The sequence below is a fragment of the Drosophila rhopaloa genome, unplaced genomic scaffold, assembly GCF_018152115.1.
Source record: "Drosophila rhopaloa isolate 14029-0021.01 unplaced genomic scaffold, ASM1815211v1 contig_167, whole genome shotgun sequence".
Taxonomy (NCBI): domain Eukaryota; kingdom Metazoa; phylum Arthropoda; class Insecta; order Diptera; family Drosophilidae; genus Drosophila; species Drosophila rhopaloa.
Window position 1 is genome coordinate 7,209,683 of NW_025335047.1, and position 21,833 is coordinate 7,231,515.

Consider the following 21,833-nt stretch of genomic DNA (forward strand, 5'->3'; position numbering starts at 1 on the left):
TTTTAAATTTTGAGAAAAACTTCAAATTAATGAAGCAGTTACAAATTTAAAGATTATCTTTATTTAATGACATACTTATTTTATAATATGATTTGTCAAGTTTAATTTAATCTGAGAATTTCGGTGATCTGAAAGCTTATAAGATCGCTATCATTATTAAGGGATTCGACAAATGTGTCCTGCGGGCCAAAAACTGAGCAATTTCCGCTCTGTTTTACGAAGGATCGGTGTCTTTTAGATACGGATCGACTGTTTCGTACAAAAGTTCGGGTGACATTGCAAGGAATCTGACCTTGAGTGACGACTGAACAGTCAGGTTCCAGGTTATCCTTGCTTATCAAGTCCCTTAGCTTGGCCAGAACGGAGTACAGTATCTTAAGACGTTTCACGACGCGCTTGGGGTCCACCGAAATGTCCAGGCTAACCACGGCCTGGCACTCCCGCAGGATTAGGATGAGATCCTTGTGGACCCGCTTGCCATCTTCACTGAGACCCTGAATAATTAACCGGCAACCGGAAGTGCTCAACCAAAACACAGCCCCTCTGGACAATCACCATTAGATGACTCTTCTCCTGAACTTGGATACTTTTACCCAGCATATCCAGATAGTTGTTGATCAGGGAGCAACTGTCAATGATTTCGTGAATGACGTTCCGAAAGATCAGCAGCTCCTGGTTGAAATGTTCCTGCAGGATGTCCGCGTGGTGTGAGAATGAAACGGACTCTGGTAACTGAAGAGCTGGGACGATACAGGCATCCAGGGATTCCAAGGAAGCCAGGCAGCTCCTCACAATGGTCTTGGTCTTGATGTCTTGCGAAAAGGCTATGGCCAGCACCCCAATCTGCTGAATGCGATCCATGTTGATGTCGAAAGTGGAGATTAATTCCTGAGCACCTTCAGGATCCTTTTGCAAGTCTTCCTTCAACCTTTCGACAGAAGTATTATCCAGCTCTATTAAACTGACGAAGAGCAGGTGTAGCAGTGCCTCATTTAGGAAGGATTCCAAGGCATACAGCGCCCGTTCCAGGGAGAGGGCCTCAAGCTTACGATGACCACTGTTGGGATCTCCCGACTCCTCATGGAAGGTGGCACATTCGCTGAGTAACGTCTCACACAGAGCAGTTAAGGCCTTCTTGTCCGATTTAATCGCCACATTGGCAAAGGCCAGGGCGTGGCGTACTATGTGATTCACTATGCTGGCCAACTGGTAGCTGTCCTCCGTGAAGCTCTCCTCAAGAATGTGCAGCGAGTTATTGCTCCGCTGAGCCAGCTTCTCCATGTAATCATCCAGGTGGTCCAGAGCCAGATCCATTAGCTCCACAAACGAGTGATCCTCCAGGTTCTTGGCTGTGGCTACGTTGGTTTCCAGTTGCGTCAAGGATATGAGCAGTCGGCGGAGACACCAGTCCAAGCGATCGAGAAAGTGCTGCCTGGTCATCTGCGGCGCCTCAATATTGATGGCCCGCTCCAAATGGGTGATACAGGTGACCACCTGAGTGAGGCAGAGAAAGATGGTCTCCACATCCAAGTTGGCGCCGCTGGGAGCAACTTCCGGCAGTCTGGCCTTTAAATCGCTGGCAAAGTCAAGAAAGGTGGCGCAGAACTCGTTTAACCAGCCAATGTTGCCCGTGCTGCTGTAACCTTCTGCAATCAGCTCACTGCAAGTATTCAACTGAAACAATAATGACTCCATATTCTTAAGTATGTGGGCTGTTGAAGCGGAAATGTTCGACTAAGTACTGCCAAGCGGTGGTATGCCTTTAAATATGCAACACTAACAGGTAGAAAGGACCTCTTCAGGGGATTTAGGAAACATCTGCCTACTTTATTACCTTAGCCAGCAAAAATCCGCGAATTCCGTCAAAATACGCGATTTTACCTGATTGGGTTCTTGGAAAACAGGCAAAGAACTGGTATTTCCATCAATGATTGTTTAGATTTAATATTATGATACATACGCGCACTTATGTACCCATAAGCTGGGCTACTTAGATTAAACTAGCAAAGGACTACCCTAAAAGAACGCTGTGGTGGATTCCTTGGCCTCCTCCGTCTCCTGTTTCTCGACCGGCTGGTGGACGCGCTTGTGCACCTTCAGGGTGTACTTGTCAACGAAGGACTTCTCGCAGTCGGGACATGGATAGCGTGGCCTATCCGTTTGGTGGGTGCGCAGATGGTGCTTGTAGGTGCGTTTCGTCTTGAACTGCTGATGACACACCTCACAGATCAGGGCGTTCTCCTCGGCGTCGTGGCGCATCAGATGGTTGTACATGAGCCAAGAAAGCGAGAACCGCTCGCCGCACTTGTCGCACTGGTACTTCTTTTTGTCCCAGTGCACTTCCATGTGGCGCAGGACATTCCGCTTGTGGGAGAACTTCTTTTCACAGTAGCGGCACTCCAGTTCGGTCTTGCCCTCGTGCAGGTTCATGTGCAGATCGAGGACCTCATCGTCCTTGACCTTCAGGCCACACACGTTGCAGGTGGCGTGCTCGTTCTTCTGGCAATTGTCCGCCTTGATGTGCCGCTCGAGAACCTCCTGGCTGGAGAACATCTCGCCGCAGATGTGGCAGGGTATCTCGGTTGTTTCGGTGAAGAACTCCTCCTCGGAGGAGGGCATGCTGTCATCCGGCTCGCTGAAGCGGAAGTCTTCGTCCAGCATCTCCTCCTTCATGTATTCCTCTTCCTCCTCCACTTCCTGTTTCGAGGGCTGCAGCGTAGGCTCCTTCAGCGAGGAGGCATGGATAATCGTAAAGGCCGGCACTTGGACCTTGGCTCTCTTCGCCGCCTGTTGCTTGGCCTCCGGTTTGCCCTCCACCTGCCGGCAACCCAACAATGCATCCGCAATCTGGCGCTGCACCTGGCTGAGATTCCGCACCAGTCTGTCGTAGTTGAACAGGTACTCCAGGCAATCCCGGCAGGCGGCCGAGTTGGGCGAGAGCTCCAGGCGCTGGTTAATGATCTTTTCGAAGTATTTTAGGATATCCTTGATGGGCTTAAAGGTTCCTGGCACTATGCAGCCTGCAAAAGGTCGGCTATTAGGTTTTTCTAACTGGCGAGCAGCAATCCGTACCTTCTATTAACTGGAACACGCCCACGGACTTCTCCTTTCCGCAAACGAAGCAAAACGGACGCGTTCCGCTCATATCGTCGCTTTCAATCCAAAAAAATCGGCTTTAACAATTTAATTTGTGTATATTTTGTTGTAAACGCAAAGTTGCATTGGTGTTGGTTGTAAATCAGTGTGACCAAGTGAGGCTGATGCCAATAGGATAAAGTGGCCAATGGTCACCTTGGAAGGATTCGAGCTGGTCACACTGACAATAAAACGAGCATTTTTGGAAAAATTGACGGTTGGTAAGACACAAATTGCTATTTTTAAGTACTTTTCCGAAATGAATCGTGTTCGATTGTTCTCCAAAGGACTACGACTGATACACAAAATGTCCGAGGAAACACTTGCAGGAGTGCCATCGGTGCACATCAGCCCAGAGGGCATCTTTAAATACATCCTGATCAATGTCACCGATAGCGGCGATGCCTCCAAGGCGGTGGTTCGAGGTTTCTCGGATTGCGAGTGGCATGGTAGGGCGATTCTTCAATTCCTTAAAAATTATTAATCCTGAAACCCTTCTTCTAGCCGACATCTTCGATCGTGAGGAGAAGGTCTTCAAAAAGCTGGGACTTCGGGCCGAATGTCCAGGTGGCGGACGCATAGAGCACAATCCCGAGAAGAAGTACCTGAAGGTGTACGGATACTCACAGGTGGGCTTATTTGAAAGATTACAAAATCCGTAGCAAACAAATAATGGGCGCAAACTAATATTGTTAGTTTGTGAATTCCATTACATGACTCCCCATAGAAATTTCCCTTCCTCAAAGTGAGAACTCTGGGTACTTCAGAATTGTATAATCTTTTGATTTGCAATTGTAATCTGCCCCTCTGAAATAACTCATATGTAAATTGATTTAGGTTCGCAAATATAAGTACATGATTGTTTTAGACAGTTTGCTAACACGATCTTCTATTTTAGGGCTTTGGAAAAGCGGATCACGCTCAGTCCAAACGAATCCTGGCTACCAAATACCCGGATTATACAATCGAAATATCGGATGATGGATATTAGCTGTCATCAGATGGAGGACACAAACTCTATATCCTAAAAAAGAAAACTACCTATTGGCTATGGTCCCATGTGCCATGATTTTTATGAAAATGGCATTTCCAATTTAAAAATATACCTTAAAAAACAGTTGTTCAGTAGCTGTGCAGCTGCTCATACTAAACCTTTTTGGATCTAAATTATTTAAATTGTATAAGTATTAAACTTCTATACCCTTTGGAGAAATAAAATGAAATTGCTTAAGTCGTTGAGTTTGCTTCCACGATGTGTTTCGCCGTTGCGTAAGCTATAAATCCAAGTTATGTATATAAGAAAACAAATATAACTAGTTCTAACATAGAAAAATGTTATTCGACCGATTTGATCAGCTTGGTAGGAATTCCCAGGGTTAAGATAGCAAAAGGTGAGAATCGTTATTTGTTAGTGATGATCCATACCCATGGATTCACTAATTTTGGAAGGGTTATCGTCCGAGGAGCTAATGTCGACAATCACTGTAAGTATTGGATGCTGGTATTATATTTTATATATATATATATTTACATAAGCTTAATTTCAGTGGAAATTTTTGATTCAATATTGGAGGAGATGGAACCACAGGGAATATGTTCAAAATGCCTTGGAGGAGGAAGGATTCTTAACGAAGATGACAAAAAGAAGATCAAGATATATGGCACATCTAGAGTAAGTAGAATCTACTGAGTTCCTAGAACAGCTGACTAACTCAATTGTATCCTCAGACATTTGGTGGTGCTGATCACAAACGGACTAGAAATATACTGCAATCGTGGACGACATACAAGGATTTCAAGATCTCCGTTAAGAAATAACGTTGCATTGGAAATGTTAATTTAATTAAAATGAAAATTGCACAGGAAAAATTAATTTCTTGTTCTTTATTTAGACATATTTTAAAATACCAAAATTATATTGGGTCCAATCTTTATACTCTTTTTGCTAATAAAGAGTTTAAAAGTTGTTAGCCAAGATTGCATGTTTATTTGCCAAATCGTAAAGAGAACTATTGTTACTAGGTATAAGTGTTATTTACCTGCTCTTGTTTTGGATAACTTTTGTTAAAAGCTTGTGGCTGCCCAAAAAGCAACTTCAGATTAATCAAATGTGCTCCGATTGTTGTGTCAAAACTTAATTAACATTCGCCTTCAATGTTTTGTACAATAACAGTCTTTGTAGAGCCGTGCTGCAGTTCAGACCCAAACTTTTTCGGAACACTTTATCAAAATTCTTAAAAATTTCCCAAAATGAAAAATTTAAACCTTTTGGCTCCCATTTCGCACTTCGTAAAGCCACTTCGAAGGCAAAGTGTTTCGCGTGTTAACGCTCTTTTAATAAATGTTCCAAGAGTTCAGATTTCTCAAGGAAAAAATAATTACCTCCTGATGGTGATCCACATGCACGGTTTAACAAGGTTCGGTAGAACTATCGTTCGAGGATCGGACACCAAGGATCACGGTTAGTTTGGTTATTTTCTAACAAGTGAACATTTTTTAATTACACTGCTTATAGAGACAATTTTTGAAGAAACAAAAGAGGAAATGGACGAAATTGGCATATGTACAAAATGCCTGGGTGGAGGGTTCATCAAAAACAAGGAAGAAAAGAAATTCATCAAAATTTATGGTTGCTGCAAGGTAAGTGGATAGTATTTCTTTTGATAGAGCTGATAATCATAGACTGCCTATAGACCTTTGGAGAAGCGCCCCACGGCAGGACAAAGGACATATTGCTGTCGTGGACCAAATATCAACACTTTAATATCATCTTGCCCAAAAAAAATTTAAATGCGTATGAAGAATAAATTGGAAATAAGGAAGGCTTTTAAAATTTGTATTTGATTTCATTGGTACGCTTTATAAGCTAATAAATAATAAAAGCAATAATAAAATAATTTAACAATCTTGATTTAAAATGAAATGCTTGAAAATTTGTTTAAAAATCTCCGGTAGATATTTAAATTCAAAATTCAACCGAATAATGGAACGGAACCAGTTCGATTCCTTAACTGACAGCAGCAGATGGGCAGCCCCCGTATCCGTCGCCTCGCACGGTCACACTGGCCAAGATATTTTGTAAATAAATTTCAGCCGAGAGTCTTCGAAAATGAATTGTTGCATTTGCCAGTTTTCTGTGCGCGTGCCCAAGAATATTCACACGGAAACCGTTGGTCATCCGCCGGTGCTGATCAGCGATCTCGTCCTGCAATGCACGAGGGGCACGGACTACGTCCTCGCAGAGGAATCCTCTACGATCTGCAAGAAGTGCTGCGAGAAGCTAACGAGATACCACAAGTCCCTTCAGATTGCACGTAAACTGCGCCAGGAGATCCTGGAGCTGATTCACAGTCCCTACATGTCTAAGGACTTCAGGCAGTCACCGCTGAAGGATGAGGAAGTCGACAGAGAGAGAATAGCAAAGTTTGATGGGAATATTGAGGTGGCAGAGGATCAGGAAGATGAGGAGGAGCAACTAGAGGATATAGACAACCCTGCGGAGGCCGTCACCCTGGTGGATCCTTCTTCCATCGAGGAGGAGGTCGCCGAGGAGGAGCACACCTTTATCATTAAAGAATCCGAGGAGGATGACGAGTACCAATCCGTGGACCTAGAGCTGGATATCGACAACGAGATCATCATAAACGAGGAGGAAGCCAACGAAGAGGAGGATCTTGTGTCGCATGCCAAGCATGAAGCCCACGAAGCCGACTTCTTCAAGGAGGACACCATGAGCGACTTTGACGACCATCTAGATGGTACCATAGAATACATTATATCCGATGGCGACGACCAGGAGCAGGATCAGGACAGCTCCGGCGACTACACGGTCAATATTCAGTGTCCCAGCTGCCCGGAGAAGTTCACCAGCCGGCGGGCCTACAATGCCCACACAAAACGCGAGCACTTTCCGGGATATGTCTGTGATCAGTGCGGCAAGACACTGCAGTCGTACTCTGGATTCATAGGTCACCTCCAGAACCATGAGCCGGTCAAGCAGTTCGCCTGTCCCGTTTGCCCGGAGCGGTTTAGCCGCAAGTTCCGGCTGAAGCACCACATGGCCTGGCACACCGGAGAAACGCCCTATCAGTGTGAGGTCTGCTCCAAGCGATTCGTTCACAAGGTGGCCCTGTACAAGCACAAGATGATCCACGACAATGAGACAAAGCGGCTGGAGTGCCAGGTGTGCGGCTTCAAGACCCGAACCAAGGCGCACCTGGAGCGGCACATGCGATCCCACACGGGCGACAAGCCCTTTGCCTGTCCGGTGTGCAACAAACGCTTCTCCCAGATGTACAACATGAAGGCCCATCTCCGGGAGCACGAAAGTCCCGGAACGAATCGCCATCGCCGCTTCCACTGCCCCAAGTGCACGCACACGTTCATCAACGAGCAGAACTACGTGTCCCATGTTCAGAGGGACGACTGCACGGCAGTTTAGCCCTCAATCGAATATATATAGTAGATAATTTCATAAGAATTAAACCCGACCAGACCCCAGCAGAATTATCTTCATCGTGATCACCACCCAGCCAAATGAAATCGAATCATTTGGTACATTACGTTCTATCCATGTACTTTTTTATTAAATCTATATGCATTTTGCTCACAAATAAAATATGTTTGATATAATAAATTTATCCGTTATTTGCATATTTCTGCGGTTATTTCAGTTTTCTTAAAAAAATATGTATAGTATGTGTATGCATTAACTTATTTAAATAAATCAATCGATCGATGTCGTCCGTTTCGGCCGATGGCCTCCAATATGATAGATATAGCCAATATTGGTCACTGCTGGACTGATCGAACCAAAAATGAAATGTGCCTAATGGTAGATCGGTAGATGCAATTGACGCAATTACAATACATTGTATAAATACATAAATGTTAAGTGTGTATGCTGTGTTATAGATTATACAAAAATAAAACAGATTATCTTTTGATTTTTGTCGAGTTTAGAATAGAACTTTGTTAATATCATCATATCATCATAAAATGCACATTACAAAAATATTAACAAAATTTATTGCAGGCAGTCCGTAGTTAGTATAAAGTAACAAACAAATCCCAATCGAGGTAAACCCATAAATCTTCTTAATAAATTGATTTTGTGCAGTTTTCCTAATAATCTCAGCCCCCGGTTGCGGGACTAAAACGCTTTTCGGACTCTTAATGTACGGCCTCCAAGGTGTCAACATAAAGAGGATGCTTTCCTGCTGCTCTAGTAGCTCCCAAATTTCGTTATGGATTTACAAATTTAGAACCACCCTTCGGTGGCCGGTGAATAGCTCAGTTTTTGTTGTACAGAAAAATACATTGCCCCGCAGAGAGTAGTTTGTGATGCTTACAAAAGCCGGTCGCACGTACAGATATAGCTTTTGATTTGTCGGAAATAGCTTCTCCAGTTTGCTAGCTCTAAGATGCGTACACTTGGTGCGTTCGTTATCGTTAATCGTACTTTACCGAGTGTATCAGTGCACCAAGTCACACTCACTATTTATCTTAATACAAAATCTACGCTAAATGCTTATATATTAATCGGATGGCTTGACAAGACCCATCGCTTTGTCTCCGAATAGGGGCAGTATGTCGGAGTCGTTAACAATCTCTTCCTGAATCACTGGACTGTCCGGGTCCTCGCAATGCGTCTTGAAGAAGAATCTGTGGAATCGAAAATGAATTAAGAACTGAGAGTCTCTAAAATTGATAAGTAAACATTACCTAAAGTGACCTCTTCTGGGCAGATAGTCCTTGAACTGACGCAGGGTTGGCTGAGTACCGGGTATTTTTATTCTGTACGGCACTGGCTCCTCGCAGAACGAAAACACCACAATCGTCTCCGGCGGCTTGGCCGGCAGAGGCGGTGGCGCCGCCGTGCTCTGGAGCTGGTGCTGGTGGGGCAGGCTGATGCTGCCGCCACTGCTGCTGCTGCTAAAAGAGGCCAGTGGCAGTTGCGACAGGTGCTGCATCGGCGGTTGGGCGTTTCGACGAGAGCGCCGCGGCTCGTCTTCCAGTCTTCGTTTCGCCTCCTCCAGTTTCGAGGCCGTGCTAGAGCCAGATCGAGAGCTTTAAGTTAGCAGAGTTTGTGGGTTAGTTGGGGTTAGTATAAAAGCCATTTTGACCTACCTTGCATCTTTGTACTTGGTAACAGTGTCGGCCGAGAACATGCTTATGCCACTGTCAGTGTTCATGGAAGGCCATTTGTTTGTCAACTTCCTCGAGCAGGAACTGTGATCCGGCATGGACTTCGAGTGCTTCATGGAGTGCCCGCCTGTGAATTAATTCGTGTTTAGACTACCAGTACTTTCGTTGGTTTTACTATCCATACTTAGACTTATGGCGCCATCGCTGACCATTCCCGAGTCGTGGGTGGCTGTGCGTCGGCGCGACGGAATGGGTGGGCAGGGCGACATCGTTCCCGGCGAGCGGTGCGGCGTTTGGTCCTTCCACACCCGCGACACATGCTGGTCCAGAATATCTTGGTCGTTGTCTTCGTCCAGTGCGAACTTCTCCCGTATCGCCTCGGCGAAGGCCCGATCGCTGGCACTGGATCTTTCGTTGGTCAGCAGCGGAGCCCCCGGATTTCTCTGTGATAAGGAATATTTAATGGAAGGTTCTGCAGTCAAATCTTAGCCAAGTCCTACCTCGCGTGCTCTTTCCTCCAGGTCTCGCTTTCGCTTTACTTCCTCCAACTTGGGTATCAGCAGAGCGACCAGCTCGTCCTCCTTTAGCGGTCTGTGCTCGTTCGAATGTAGTCGTTGTGTGCGAGGTATAACCTGTTTTTGAGAAAAATTTTCATGGTAATAAGTGGAAATAAGATAGTATGTTTTAAACACGAGTGGTAATCACGTCGAAGAGACCTTTTCCATCATCTTATCTTTATTTACCTGAAAGGTGTTGGTCTCCTTGTTCGCCATCGCGCTCTGACGAATCGCCTTGCTCTCCGTGGAGCTGTGTCTGCGTTGTATGTACGGGCGACCGTCCCTGAAACGAGAAATCATAAGTCAGACGCGTTGTTGTTGCGACGATTTTTTGTTCCGTGTTTGAAGTATTCATCTCTTCAGGATCTCTTCAGGGCAGACCACTTGCTTTGACGCCGCTACTCACATGGAACAGCTGGAGATCGACATGGTGTCGGAGTCGGTGCGTCCGCCGGAGCTAACGCTGCCCCTTTCCGAATCTACCCGCGAATTCGGCACATAGGAGGTGTTGGTAGTGCTTGGATTGTACACATAACCGTGGGCACTACTCGCATGCAGATCGGACCATGAACAGGAACAGGACCAGGACATATAGTTTCCATGCAATGGCGCCCAATCGTGTGATTGTGTTTATGTGAGTGCGGGAATCGTCAAGATCCACAAACAAAAATGTTCAAACAAAAAGGTAAACATAATGTATATATTCATCGAGTCAGTAGTGTAACGGTAAACATATGTACATTGCATATGCGGGTGGTGTTTTGAGGTCCAATGAGTATTGTGGGGCATATATTCGGTATATATAGTATGCAGGTGGGTTCGTGTTTTTTGGCGTGCGTGTTTTTGTGAGCGTTCATGTACATAATATGTAAAAAGTAAAAGAAACAAAGATAACAAATTAGGAGTTAATCACAAAAAATTATCATCACTAAAGAAAAACTTAAGACAAACATAAGAGTGTGGTGGATCCCGTCTGGTGTCAAAATGTTGGTGGTATTTACTATTTTAGCCGCGAGTTCTAAATACTAAAGTTGCAGTCAGAATAATAACAGACGTAATTAAATTAGTTTGATTCTCATAGCTTTTTTCGTCCTTTTTGGTATAGCAAGTTATAAGATAATATTGTACTCAAATAAAAATTGTACTTTTTTAGACAAAAGGAAGGATAATATAACAATCATAATTTGTTTTTATTTTGACCGCAACTGATTCAAAATATATTCTACCTAACATACATCCTAGCCTAAGTTTTGTTATTAACCAAGCAAGGGTTACTAACTACAAAAGAGAGCACACATACCCGGGAGGTCGGATTTCCAGTCTTCTTTTCTGAGTTGCTATTAGTAGGTCCCGCGTCAGTCGGATCGGGTAGTCGGGAGCCCGCGCACCGGCGCCCGCGGATCCGGAACCGAGGGATCCGCCGCCCTCCTGCATCTGCACCTTCTCGAAGTCTTCGCAGAGCGACAGGACCGAGTCCTCGTGCAGTGTGGGCAACGTGGAGCTGCGTGGCAGTGTGTCGGTGGCGCTGATGGAGCCGCTCGAGCTGGCCGACGTTGATGGACCGTACACACTACCGCTGGCACTGCACGTGCCAGCTGGCGGCCCGCTCACGCTGCTCACCGGCAGATTGATGAAGGCACCCGGCGGCACCAGCTGCTGCAGATGCTGATGCTGCTTGGTGGGCGCATTGGTCACCGGCAGGGCACAGGCGCCAACGAGGCTGCTGCCACCACTTCCACTACTCCCGGCACTTCCCGATCCCGTGGCGCCGCTGCTGCTGCAACGCTCCTGCTGGGCGGACATCTGCTGGATGTACAGGATGTACATTTCCGAGCAGAGAAACGTGGGGTAGATGTTGTCCCGGATGGTGACCTCCACATGGCGCTGCATGGGATCGAAGATGTGCGGGCTGAGCGGAATCTCGGGGTTCGTCTTGATGGCCTTGATCTGGGCACGCAGGTCATCGGAGATGGACAGCTGACTCTTGCGCAGGAATCTGGACAAGTGGGGCATAAATTAGTTCGTTTGTCGCGCCACTTTTTAAAGACTTCACGCACCTATAGATGGCTCCGATTAACTGCTTGATCTTCTCCGGATCCGTCTGCTGCTTGAGGCCCTCGCAGGCAAAGTAGAAGTTGAGGTGGTCGTTGTAGGCGGGCGCCTCCTCCTCGACGTACTTCTTGAAGAGCTCGACCCCATCGCGGTCCTCCAGCAGGTGGTTCAGCGTCCGGGCCCAGTTCAGGTAGGATGGCGGTGAATTCTTCGAGGTCTCTGCTACCCCTTCGGTCATCTAATCGATGGGATGGTTAGCTTTCAGCGAATCCCCTGCACTAATTATCCACCCACCTTTTTAACACGGCTCTCTTCTCCGGGTACAGGTGGTCGTGGCCCACTACACTCATTATCATCATGTTTCCGGAGTCCTGATGGATGGCCACTCATGCCACTCTAAATTGGCTTCCCAGGACGAGCGATCGCTGCTAAATATTTACCTATTCCTACGCTAAAGTTACCAGTTATGATTAACGAACGTGTTCTCTGTTTCAAATCACAAACGCCCGTATTTTACAAATAGCTGGGACATGGAAGATGCGCTCGTTTGCGAATTTGGAAGGCAATTAGACAAGGCCTGTAACAAAATCAAACCAAAAAGAATTAAAATAGAATTAGTTTTTATACTTTTGCAGAGGGTATTATAGTCTTAGGCTTAACTCGAGGAAGGAGACACTTCCGACCGTTTAAAGAAGTTATTTTATTGATTAGGATTATACACAAACTAGTCTCTAGTTTTTAGTATTTTTCCAATTGCAGGTTTGAAAATTTTATATGTATATGTATTCTTTTTCTCAATATGTAAGTTTATAAATTGGAACTGCTGTTATTGTTTCTTATTTTCTTGTTTGACTTAAGCTATTATTAGGCTTTAAATTTAAAAACTACGTTGATCATGAGAAAACAAATTTTATTTCCATCAAAAAACCCATGTTCTATTCTCTTGTTTTCCCAATAATTTTTTTGAATGTTTGTAATATAATGAAAAAAATTTAATTTGATTGGGAATACATTTCCTAATTAAGTTTCATAGAAAATACTGAATTCTTTCTCGTATTACAAAACTGAGGTCATGTTAAACAACAACGCATATTTTTATTACAAAGTCCCTGCATTCTGTATGGATTCAGATAGCACCCGACCCATCCACTGAATGCTCTCGTGGCCCACTTTCCCATCTTTAGTGCGCAATTTGCGGTGCAGAAATCGAAAACGCACTCGTAATTGGAACCGTAATGGAAAATCCTCAAGGATGCGGAAGCTGAATGACCACTTATCGGCGCTTCCACGACGGCTCCTTTGCATTTCTTATCAACGGGCAAACCATACGCAAATCGCAAAATGAGGAGCGGAATCGAACGGCGGCCATTTTGAGGGCGCTTTTGATTGGTTGATGATATCGACCAATGCAGCAGTCGGGGCGCATGGCAAAGGGAAAAAAGGACAATAATCCATTATGTACAAAATTTGAACACGAAATACGCACACACTCAGTCGGGCACACACCCTAATACCATCGCAATACCGGGGATGGTGGCAAGGACTCTTTAATCCTGGTGCCTCTGCTATTTCTCGAGCTGTCTGACGCGTTCGAGAGCAGGCCAAAACTAGAAAGTAAGCACCGCGTCGCGCTTTTGGTAAATCAAAAATATTCCCTTTTCTTTGTTGCTCCGTTTTCCCTCCCCTTTGCAATAACGAGCGGAGCAGGACTGGCTCTTCAGCCCTTTTTTGGTTAGAAGCCATTTTTAATATTTCAGGATTCCCTGTTCTGTCTGTAAAATGTTTTCAGATTGAACTATAAGCAAAAGTTAGTTATAAATGTAAAAAAATATATAACTACTTATATTTTACTTTACTTTAAATCTTGAGAAAGTTCCTAAGAGTAACTTATTTACTATTGGATATTAAGTAAATTTAACAACTATTAATTCCTCTACACCGAAAGTGACAAACTGTCCTACGATTTTGGAAATATGACCTAAAAAATTTACAATAATTAATAATAGGTGTTTTTTAGTTTAACCCTAGATTGTATTTTTATAAAAATATCACAGTTAACGAGTCGATTTAGATATAAGTTTTCCAAATATAAAACATTAAAGAAAGATATTACGGACTCTTATGTCCGTTTTTGTTGGCGTTTTTGATTGTCACATCCGATCTCGAGTGTTTTTCGATCTTAATTTTAGATAGGGATAAGGCATAAGGCTTTTAGACTTTTATTACTTATAATTATCTGGCTATTTTGGCCTGTGAGAGTCAGGCAGCACTGGATAAGTTTGCCGCCAACAACAGAGCAGCGACAAATACAACAACAAAGCACAAAGGACATGAGCAGAGCCTGTCAGAGAGTGAAGGACGACGAGGAGGAAGGGGTTTGGGCAGCACTTCCCTGCCAGCCATGACTTACAGACACACAAACACAGCCAGCGATGAAAGGGGATGAATGCTGTTGTTTGTTTTCGTTGTTTTAGCAGGGCCAGGACAACTGGGGAACTGAACAGCCACAAAGCGATAGCGCCGCCGGAGAGCCAAGGAAATTCATCAAAACGCCATTTGCATAGCACTCCATTACGGCGAAAAGAACAAAGAGAGGCACAATTAAAACGCTCGGCACCGCAAAGGAAAGCCGGCTAGAAAGGACTAGAGATGGCGTCGTTTTCTAGGAGAAGGACATCCTCCAGCCACTTGAGGCCCATGTCTCCCCCGTGGCCAAGGAATACACAAAGACAACGCCAAACAGCAGGGGAAATCGGCAACTCTTTAGTGCATCTTGGCACCGCTGCATCCTAGCATCCCGCGCACCTCAGGATTAACAAGTGCCATCGCCGACATCAAAGATTCGGCTCGACCTTAATGGCATAATTGCTACTGAAAGCCCCATGGCTGCTTTCTCTCAGGTCACAAAGAAAGTTAGTGGCTGACGCTTTTTAAGTCCACCACGATGGTAAAATGGGACCCGGAACATTCAGAAGAGGGAATTACCTTTGACTGGTGCGTTCTGCAGATGTAAGTGGTTATTTAAACTCATATTTAATCACTCCAGAAAAACTTTGAAAGCCTTTAACCATTTAAAATCGTATAACGGCGCATATAATTTTGCGATTCAATAATATGTTATATTGTAGTTCCATTTTTAATGAGTAACAGAAACTTCAGCTCTAACACTTTTTAAAGAAGGAAAGGAAGCAAACTTAGGCAAGATTTAAGCTTTTGCAGAAAGTTTGGATTTTTATGCGTATATGCTTAAAAATAATGATTTTTCAATAACTTTTTTGATTATTCCTGTGACTATAGTCGTCGGATTTTTGTAACAAAACTGTAATTATAAAATTGTTTCAAATTGCTATTATTCGGAGAATATCCGTATGCCGATTTTTTCTATGGGATATAGTCGTCTGATTTATAACAACCGAAGTTTTTTACAGATAGCTCTATAACAAAGAGACTAGTTTGCGTAGAAACGGAGATGACGGACAACATGGCTAATTTTTTACAGAAATTATAATACCTCAGCAAGGCTAAAAAAATATATATGTATATTATTCAAATAGTAAAAATTGTATTTAACAACCAGGCTTGTAAAGTTGAAAACAAGTCTGATGGTCTGATTTGTTTAGCAGTGAACGAAAAATGTTCGATTATATAAAACTAAATATTGTTGTCGGGATAACCAGGCGGGTCACTATAGTTAGCCTTTCTACCAGATTTAAAACAATCGGAAGATCATGAATCTTATAGCTGTTAAAGGAATGATCGGTTCAATTTAGCATGATTATATTATCTTTCGAATTAAATGCTTAAATGTGTTCATCTAATTTTATAAACTTTTAGCCTGACTGTTTTAATGCAATGTGACTAAATCCTATAATTGTCAAAGGAACGACAGTTAAACGATGGATCAAAGGTTAAATTCGAAAAGCTTCGATGAGTTCATGATAAATAAAACGTTTTATACAATAACATATTCTTTTAAACGGATAACATGATTAAAATATTTATAAGCTAAAGTCGTTGTAAAATTTTTACCAATGGTGGATTGAAAAAAAAAATTAAAAGGGTTATATTTCTTTCATTCAAATTCGTCATAAAGGTTAAATGACTTATAGTTATGTTAACGATTTGCATTATTCTTTAATTGACTTGAACTATTTAACATTCGCACATCAGCAAATTTAATATCACAATTAGTAACTGAACGGTAACAGGTTCAGTTTTTAACAAAGTAAACATGATTAATTTACACCTCCAAAATTACCCTTAAATTTAAAATTAAATTGGAAACAAGATTCAACACAATTTACATTTACATAATTTCCGCTCTGGAAAACGCCAAAGTAAGGAAAGAATATAAAGGAAATAATTTATCGAATGAATAGTTATTAAACAAATGGTCAATAATGGCCACAAATCTTTAAAAAGTATCCCGACGGTGAAACGAATACATTAAAAACATATTTTCCTCTGTCGAAAACTTTTTTTTTGGTGAAGGACACCCTTTATAAAAGCTCCTAATATATTCCTTACTATAAACGAATAAATTACACATTGATTGTATTCTGAATCAAGGTTTAACCCCTAGTAAAAGATTGCCAGCAACTATTTTGTTTCATTGTTGTTCAAATGCAGTTGAACGGAAATTATGAAATAATTAAATAAATCCTTATTGATTTTGTTGTGAGCGAATGCCGAAATACAACAATAGAACAGGAGCAGACCCTCTCGAGGGCAGATGATGATTTTTCTATCCCTATTAGATTGCGTACGCATCGCCGGATAATTCCCCATTCTTTTCAAGTTATGAGTTCTGATGATTGGCAGGTAAGTCTAGCGTAAGATGAGGGCATCCCCTCATCAGCCGGAGGCCACTGCTCAGAGTTTCCCTGAAAACGGTTGCCCAGGTGCCCGAGTACTCGAAGGATTTAGTTTTTTATTTACGGATCCTAAGCCTCAGGTATGCTGCGGTAGTCGAGATGACATTAAATCACCTTTGATGCACTCACAATGCCTCGGCAGGTTGCTCACTTCAGGATACGCGCGACTTTTCGGATTATTATCGCCACTAATTGTTGACAAATCTTTTGCCACGAGCCACGGAGCACAAAGTATTTGGTGACAATGCCTTGACAAGCGGAAAGTCAAACTGAACGAGTCCCGAGTCCTGAGTCCTCAATCCAACGTTGACAGCGATAGCAGATTTCACCCTGCTGCCAGCCACGTATGTGCGCCCATGCCGAAGCAAGCAGAGTACATAAACCATTTCGGGGTTGCCCGGCCCAGCCCTCTGCTTCCCCATCCTTATACCCATCCTCATCCGCATTCGCACCCACAGCCTCACCCACTCACAATTGTTGCATGCGGACATCCAGGAAGGCGCTTACGCCGTTTATGTACGGATATCGAACTTAATTGGCGAGCACATCGAAGTCGGAACATCACAGAGAGAAAAATTTTAAATTAATTTAAGAGTTAGCTGGTTTAAAAAATTACCTTCAAGTAAGAAATTCACCACAGAAACTTACTTTTAAAATTATGGTTTTCTTTTAAAGCTGCCAAAATATTAAGCGCAATCTTTAATCTTCTTAAACTTATTATATCGAAGTCCCTATATATCAAACTATTATTAATGACAATAGAATTTACTTCTAACAGGATTAGTTATAAAACCTTTTTCTGCCGAATAATTCTACAACATTCAAAACATCCAAATCAAGGGATTTTGAGCATGCAGTTTTTTAAAAACTTAAGCCCATTGTTACCAAACCTAGTTTTTCTTACTAGACACTTAAATTGGAAATGGAATCAATCATTAAACCTTTGTTTAATTGATCGATTAAGATATTATTTTCTCTGAGTGGAGAACGTCTGCCCCTCGAAGGTCCCGACCAGCTGTTGATGGGACTGTCCATTCGAGGAGCAGGAGTACAAGAACCGGCGATGGGGACGACCTCCAACATAATGATGCTTCATGTACATTGAACAACAACACACAAAGGATGTTCTTTTCAAAGTGTCCGTGGTTGTGGCGGTGCAAGCGAGACGGCAGCAGGCGAATAGGAGTCATTGTGTGCAACCAATATGCGCAGGTCCAGATTCAGACCCAGACCAGGTCCTGGCCCACTGCCAGAGTCCCAAGCGCAAAGGAAAAATCAGACGCCCGTCCTTATTGTACATAAACAGAGCAGCGGAGTTGGATTTTATTTGTAATCCAAACGCCGAGGGGTGGGGCAAGGGTTGAGCTTGAAGACCCACCTCCATGTTTCATTTCCTCCCCTAAACACAAATGTGGAAATTATTTTCGAATAAGTTTGAAAACAATAAAGGAGGTGGGGGGCGACCGGCGGCAGCCTCGTTTGTTTCTAATGAGGTTAAGACCGCCATTGCTGAACCGAACCTGATGAAACGGGCGTCTGATGTCGGTCTAGACTTGGTTGGCCCGGCCAACTGGGGGAAATATACGGAAAAATACTCACTACGACTGCGAGTATTGCCGAAGGTCAATAGTGGTACTTTGTTCGCGGCAAAAGTTGCCAGCAAAGCCAGAAAAGTTCAGCACGGAAGCGCTCACTTTTCAGGTGCAAAGCCCATTGCAAGGCCAGCGGTGGATGCACTTTGGCTTGGAGAACGGCAGCATAAAGGGAAACCTATTTACCCACAATAAAAGGATTGAGGTGACACTTTTGTAGCTGGCCCTTATTTAAAGACGAGCGGGCCAAAGTAATGAAGTAAGTACAAACATTTTTTGGAACAACATAACCAACGAATAACAACATATAAAATATTCCGAACCATTATCCTTAAAAAAAAGTGCTCGTAATTAAATTTTGAAAATGTAAGGTTCGACAAATTTAATAAGTTACGCATACTTTCTGAATCGTTTTAAAAAATGTATGTGATGTAGTCGTACAACTTAATAAAATATTTTCAAAAATATAATAAACTTTTATATTCCGATTGTTGTACAAGAAAGGATTTGCAATGCGTAACTTATAAAATCTTGTATAAAATTGCACTTATTCTGTGCAACTTTGTAGGCAGCCATTAATAGAAGGGAAATTCAGGACAAAATTGTAAATCTTTTAACGTTAATATTAAAATCGAACCATTTTTATCTAAAACTTTAACACAAGTTATATAATTAAGCGATATACTCACATATGTAATTTGCATAAAAATTCAATATGAAAATCAAGGGAAGATATTGGTATTCCAAAAAAATTCCAGTAGTTCCTGAAACAAATAAATATTGATTTAAAGAAGCAATAGATAAAGAAAATAATAACTTAGATAAAGAGTTATTTTAGAAATGTCTTCCTTGACCGATATTATAAATTATTATATTAAATGTCATATTAAATGATTATCATCATTTGGCATTCAAAAATGGATACAAAAGTTTCGTACATTTTTTGAAATTTTGAAAGGGGAACAGTTATTAAATTTTGAGCTGAAAAAAAAAGAAATGTTTAATACCAATGAAAAGTGAATTTAATTGAGACGAAATATTCGAAATATTTTATAATAAATATGAATTTCTATTATTTCTTACTTTTCTTAAATCCAAGTCATTAATACTGTTTAATAGAAAATAAAGCAACAACCTCGTTTTGGGATGGTAGATAGAAATTATGGGTATTTAGGTGTAATAGCTGGTATTCGAAATGGTCTGACTAGTTTTATGTATTTAATAAATTGGCGTACTTTAAAACAATAAAGTGGCTAAACCTCCCCTAACACATGCCTTATTCAATAACCCTTTGATATTGAATTTTTGGGGGAGAATATTTCTCGCACGAATGCATTCAATTTACGCTTAAATAAATGTAAAGAATTCTAACGTAGATGGTATTAATATTAAAGGAAATAAAACCCTTACCGATTAAACTCAAGTGAGAAATGGCCAACGCTTGAGAATTTATAAATTTTAAATGCTCCAAGTCCTTTAAGATTGTTAAATCTATTGATGTCCGATTTGTAGAATTGTTTAACTTCGTTTCACTTATTTTACTCCAACTCGCTTTACTTTATATTAATGTATCTTATATTACAGTTGATGTAGTACCTGCAGTACCTGAAAAAAGAGCATAATATTTTGTCGGTGAATTAAATTGAATAAATTAATATGGATAAGAATATAGGATTAAATAGGCGATCAAACAGGTTACTAATAAGTTTATATTTAACTTAATGTATATTACCAGGGTTTTTTATTTAAGGATGCCAGAAATGTTACTTCTTATTTGTAAATGAGTTTAATTGTAAATGCAGACATTGCATTTTTAAATTATTAAATTATTTGACGGTTAAGTAAGTTTGCCTATGGCTTGCAACTTAAATTTAATATTATTGGGTCATATTTGCATTTATTAGGCATTATAAAATAAAATATATAATAATATGCAGTTAGGATTTTATTATTTAAAAAAAATGTCAGAAATATTATTTTCCTTAAGACAATGTTTAAAAATCCATAGATTTTAATCATACAAAAGATTTTGTATATCACTTCGAATCAGAGTATGTGTAGACCAACTTAGTAAGGGGAAAATAATCAATAGGAGAAATGACGAGCAAAATAAATCGAAATTCCATATTTAGGAGAGTATATAAGTCGAACGAGCTTGCAATGGAAAGGTAAAATCGAATATATAATTTAATTTTTTTTATGACAGATGGTGATTTGAGTTAAGGAAGTCGGACATCATAAATATAATAATAATAAACATCCTTTCACATCTTTTTAGATTCTATTGCATTGCATATATGTCGAAATACCATGCAAATCCTATTATTGTCCTCACACTCTGATATGATGGGTAAACTCTATCAAAAGCTGATCCAACAGACTAAATAAGGAAATTAGAACATTATTATTGGTCGTTACACAGAGTAATGAAGGTTACTTACCCTTAGATTCGTGTATCCTTGGCTTCACTCAATTGGGATGGCAGACGACTGATCCTGGCGAAATCCTGGCGGCCCTGGCTCCAATATTCGATGGCGGTGACGATGACGAGGTGGGTTTGGACGGGAGTAATTTAATTGTAGCTTTAACGGCTGGACGCTTCGATTTCAATTTCGATTTCGATGAGGATGATGCTTTCATTTTGATTAGTGTGCTCAACGAGAGGGATGCGTAACTAACAATTAATGGAAGGACGATTTGTGTGGAGGTCAACAAACAAGCAAACGTAAACAAGAGAGTGTGGTTAACAAGGCGCAGGCACGGTGACCGGATTAAATGCTAAACAAGGCTGCAGGATATAGCACCCAGCTCGTGGATCCTCAAACAGGGATCTCAGCGGGACTACCCGAGGGCATTTCCCGATTATATGGACTATATTTCTTTAGCTTCTTGGTTGTTCGCCAGGAGTCTCATCTCATCCTCGTCCTCTGGCAACTCTGGTCTCTCCGGAGGGAGAAAATAGTCGAGAACCGCCGCCCTCTAAAGCATTTTTGCTGTCTCTGGGTCCTGTACTCTCGAAAATCCGTATACAATCGCCTCTTCTTTCAGTTCTCGACCATTTAAACACTTTTCCGTCTGCTGCTTCTTTTATTTTGTGTATTTTGTTGCTGTTGCCTCTGCTATAGGTTTGCTGCTACTGCTGCTGCCTTTCGATTTTCATGGACGTATCGTTGCGGATTCGTTGTACTCCTCGACTTATCCGAATCCCTAGAACGCGGACACTTCACGGGCTCTGGGGCACCGCTTATTTAGTGGTAAATAATAGATTTATTGAATGGCAAAACAAAATAGTTCGACACAAATGTTAGACGGCGAGACGAACAATTACATGCTAGAGCTGTCAAACTATCGATGACAATATCGATAGTATCGATGGTTAGGAGCCAGCTCGCACATTCAACGGTATGATATCGCCACCATAGGCCTCCTAAATCCTTATGATCTTTTAATGAGCAAATATTTTGGCGGAACGCTGC

The 21,833-nt window shown here is 41.9% G+C and overlaps 7 protein-coding genes across 11 annotated transcripts; 4 read left to right on the plus strand and 3 right to left on the minus strand.

The window, feature by feature from the left end:
- Positions 1-38: 38 nt before the first annotated feature.
- On the minus strand, positions 39-1,826 carry LOC108045431 (serendipity locus protein alpha). Its single transcript, XM_017124757.2, is given in 2 exon segments — positions 39-494; positions 496-1,826. Coding segments are annotated over 2 exon segments (1,593 nt in total). The 5' UTR covers positions 1,696-1,826; the 3' UTR covers positions 39-101.
- A 92-nt stretch (positions 1,827-1,918) lies between these two features.
- Positions 1,919-3,249, minus strand: LOC108045432 (serendipity locus protein beta). Its single transcript, XM_017124758.1, has 2 exons — positions 3,073-3,249; positions 1,919-3,020 (listed from the first exon to the last, which is right to left on the minus strand). The coding sequence occupies exons 1-2, from the start codon at positions 3,143-3,145 to the stop codon at positions 2,017-2,019; spliced, it is 1,077 nt and encodes a 358-aa protein (XP_016980247.1). The 5' UTR covers positions 3,146-3,249; the 3' UTR covers positions 1,919-2,016.
- Positions 3,250-3,278: 29 nt separating this feature from the next.
- LOC108045433 (sex-regulated protein janus-A) lies at positions 3,279-4,366 on the plus strand. 2 transcript variants are annotated; one of them, XM_017124760.2, is made up of 4 exons: positions 3,279-3,356; positions 3,423-3,584; positions 3,640-3,764; positions 4,034-4,366. In XM_017124760.2, the coding sequence occupies exons 1-4, from the start codon at positions 3,284-3,286 to the stop codon at positions 4,124-4,126; spliced, it is 453 nt and encodes a 150-aa protein (XP_016980249.1). In that variant the 5' UTR covers positions 3,279-3,283; the 3' UTR covers positions 4,127-4,366. The 2 variants fall into 2 exon arrangements, with proteins under 2 accessions (XP_016980249.1, XP_016980250.1); XM_017124761.2 differs by having other exon boundaries at positions 3,309-3,352.
- On the plus strand, positions 4,288-5,008 carry LOC108045434 (sex-regulated protein janus-B). The gene is made up of 4 exons (XM_017124762.2): positions 4,288-4,404; positions 4,464-4,619; positions 4,683-4,807; positions 4,864-5,008. Exons 1-4 carry the CDS (start codon positions 4,353-4,355, stop codon positions 4,951-4,953), a joined length of 423 nt encoding a protein of 140 aa, XP_016980251.1. The 5' UTR covers positions 4,288-4,352; the 3' UTR covers positions 4,954-5,008.
- A 312-nt stretch (positions 5,009-5,320) lies between these two features.
- LOC108045396 (sex-regulated protein janus-B) lies at positions 5,321-5,968 on the plus strand. Its single transcript, XM_017124712.2, has 3 exons — positions 5,321-5,596; positions 5,651-5,775; positions 5,829-5,968. Exons 1-3 carry the CDS (start codon positions 5,386-5,388, stop codon positions 5,940-5,942), a joined length of 450 nt encoding a protein of 149 aa, XP_016980201.1. The 5' UTR covers positions 5,321-5,385; the 3' UTR covers positions 5,943-5,968.
- Positions 5,969-6,178: 210 nt separating this feature from the next.
- Positions 6,179-8,459, plus strand: LOC108045414 (zinc finger and SCAN domain-containing protein 12). The gene has a single exon (XM_017124736.2). The coding sequence runs from the start codon at positions 6,245-6,247 to the stop codon at positions 7,574-7,576; it is 1,332 nt and encodes a 443-aa protein (XP_016980225.1). The 5' UTR covers positions 6,179-6,244; the 3' UTR covers positions 7,577-8,459.
- Positions 8,460-8,581: 122 nt separating this feature from the next.
- LOC108045413 (axin) lies at positions 8,582-21,704 on the minus strand. 4 transcript variants are annotated; one of them, XM_017124733.2, is made up of 13 exons: positions 20,799-21,704; positions 19,768-19,962; positions 19,047-19,121; positions 12,186-12,468; positions 11,897-12,129; positions 11,140-11,835; positions 10,246-10,383; positions 10,026-10,122; positions 9,783-9,914; positions 9,467-9,725; positions 9,265-9,409; positions 8,860-9,186; positions 8,582-8,799 (listed from the first exon to the last, which is right to left on the minus strand). In XM_017124733.2, exons 4-13 carry the CDS (start codon positions 12,279-12,281, stop codon positions 8,673-8,675), a joined length of 2,250 nt encoding a protein of 749 aa, XP_016980222.1. In that variant the 5' UTR covers positions 12,282-12,468; positions 19,047-19,121; positions 19,768-19,962; positions 20,799-21,704; the 3' UTR covers positions 8,582-8,672. The 4 variants fall into 4 exon arrangements, with proteins under 4 accessions (XP_016980222.1, XP_016980221.1, XP_016980224.1 ...); XM_017124732.2 differs by having other exon boundaries at positions 8,860-9,204; XM_017124735.2 differs by lacking the exon at positions 10,246-10,383.
- Positions 21,705-21,833: the final 129 nt, after the last annotated feature.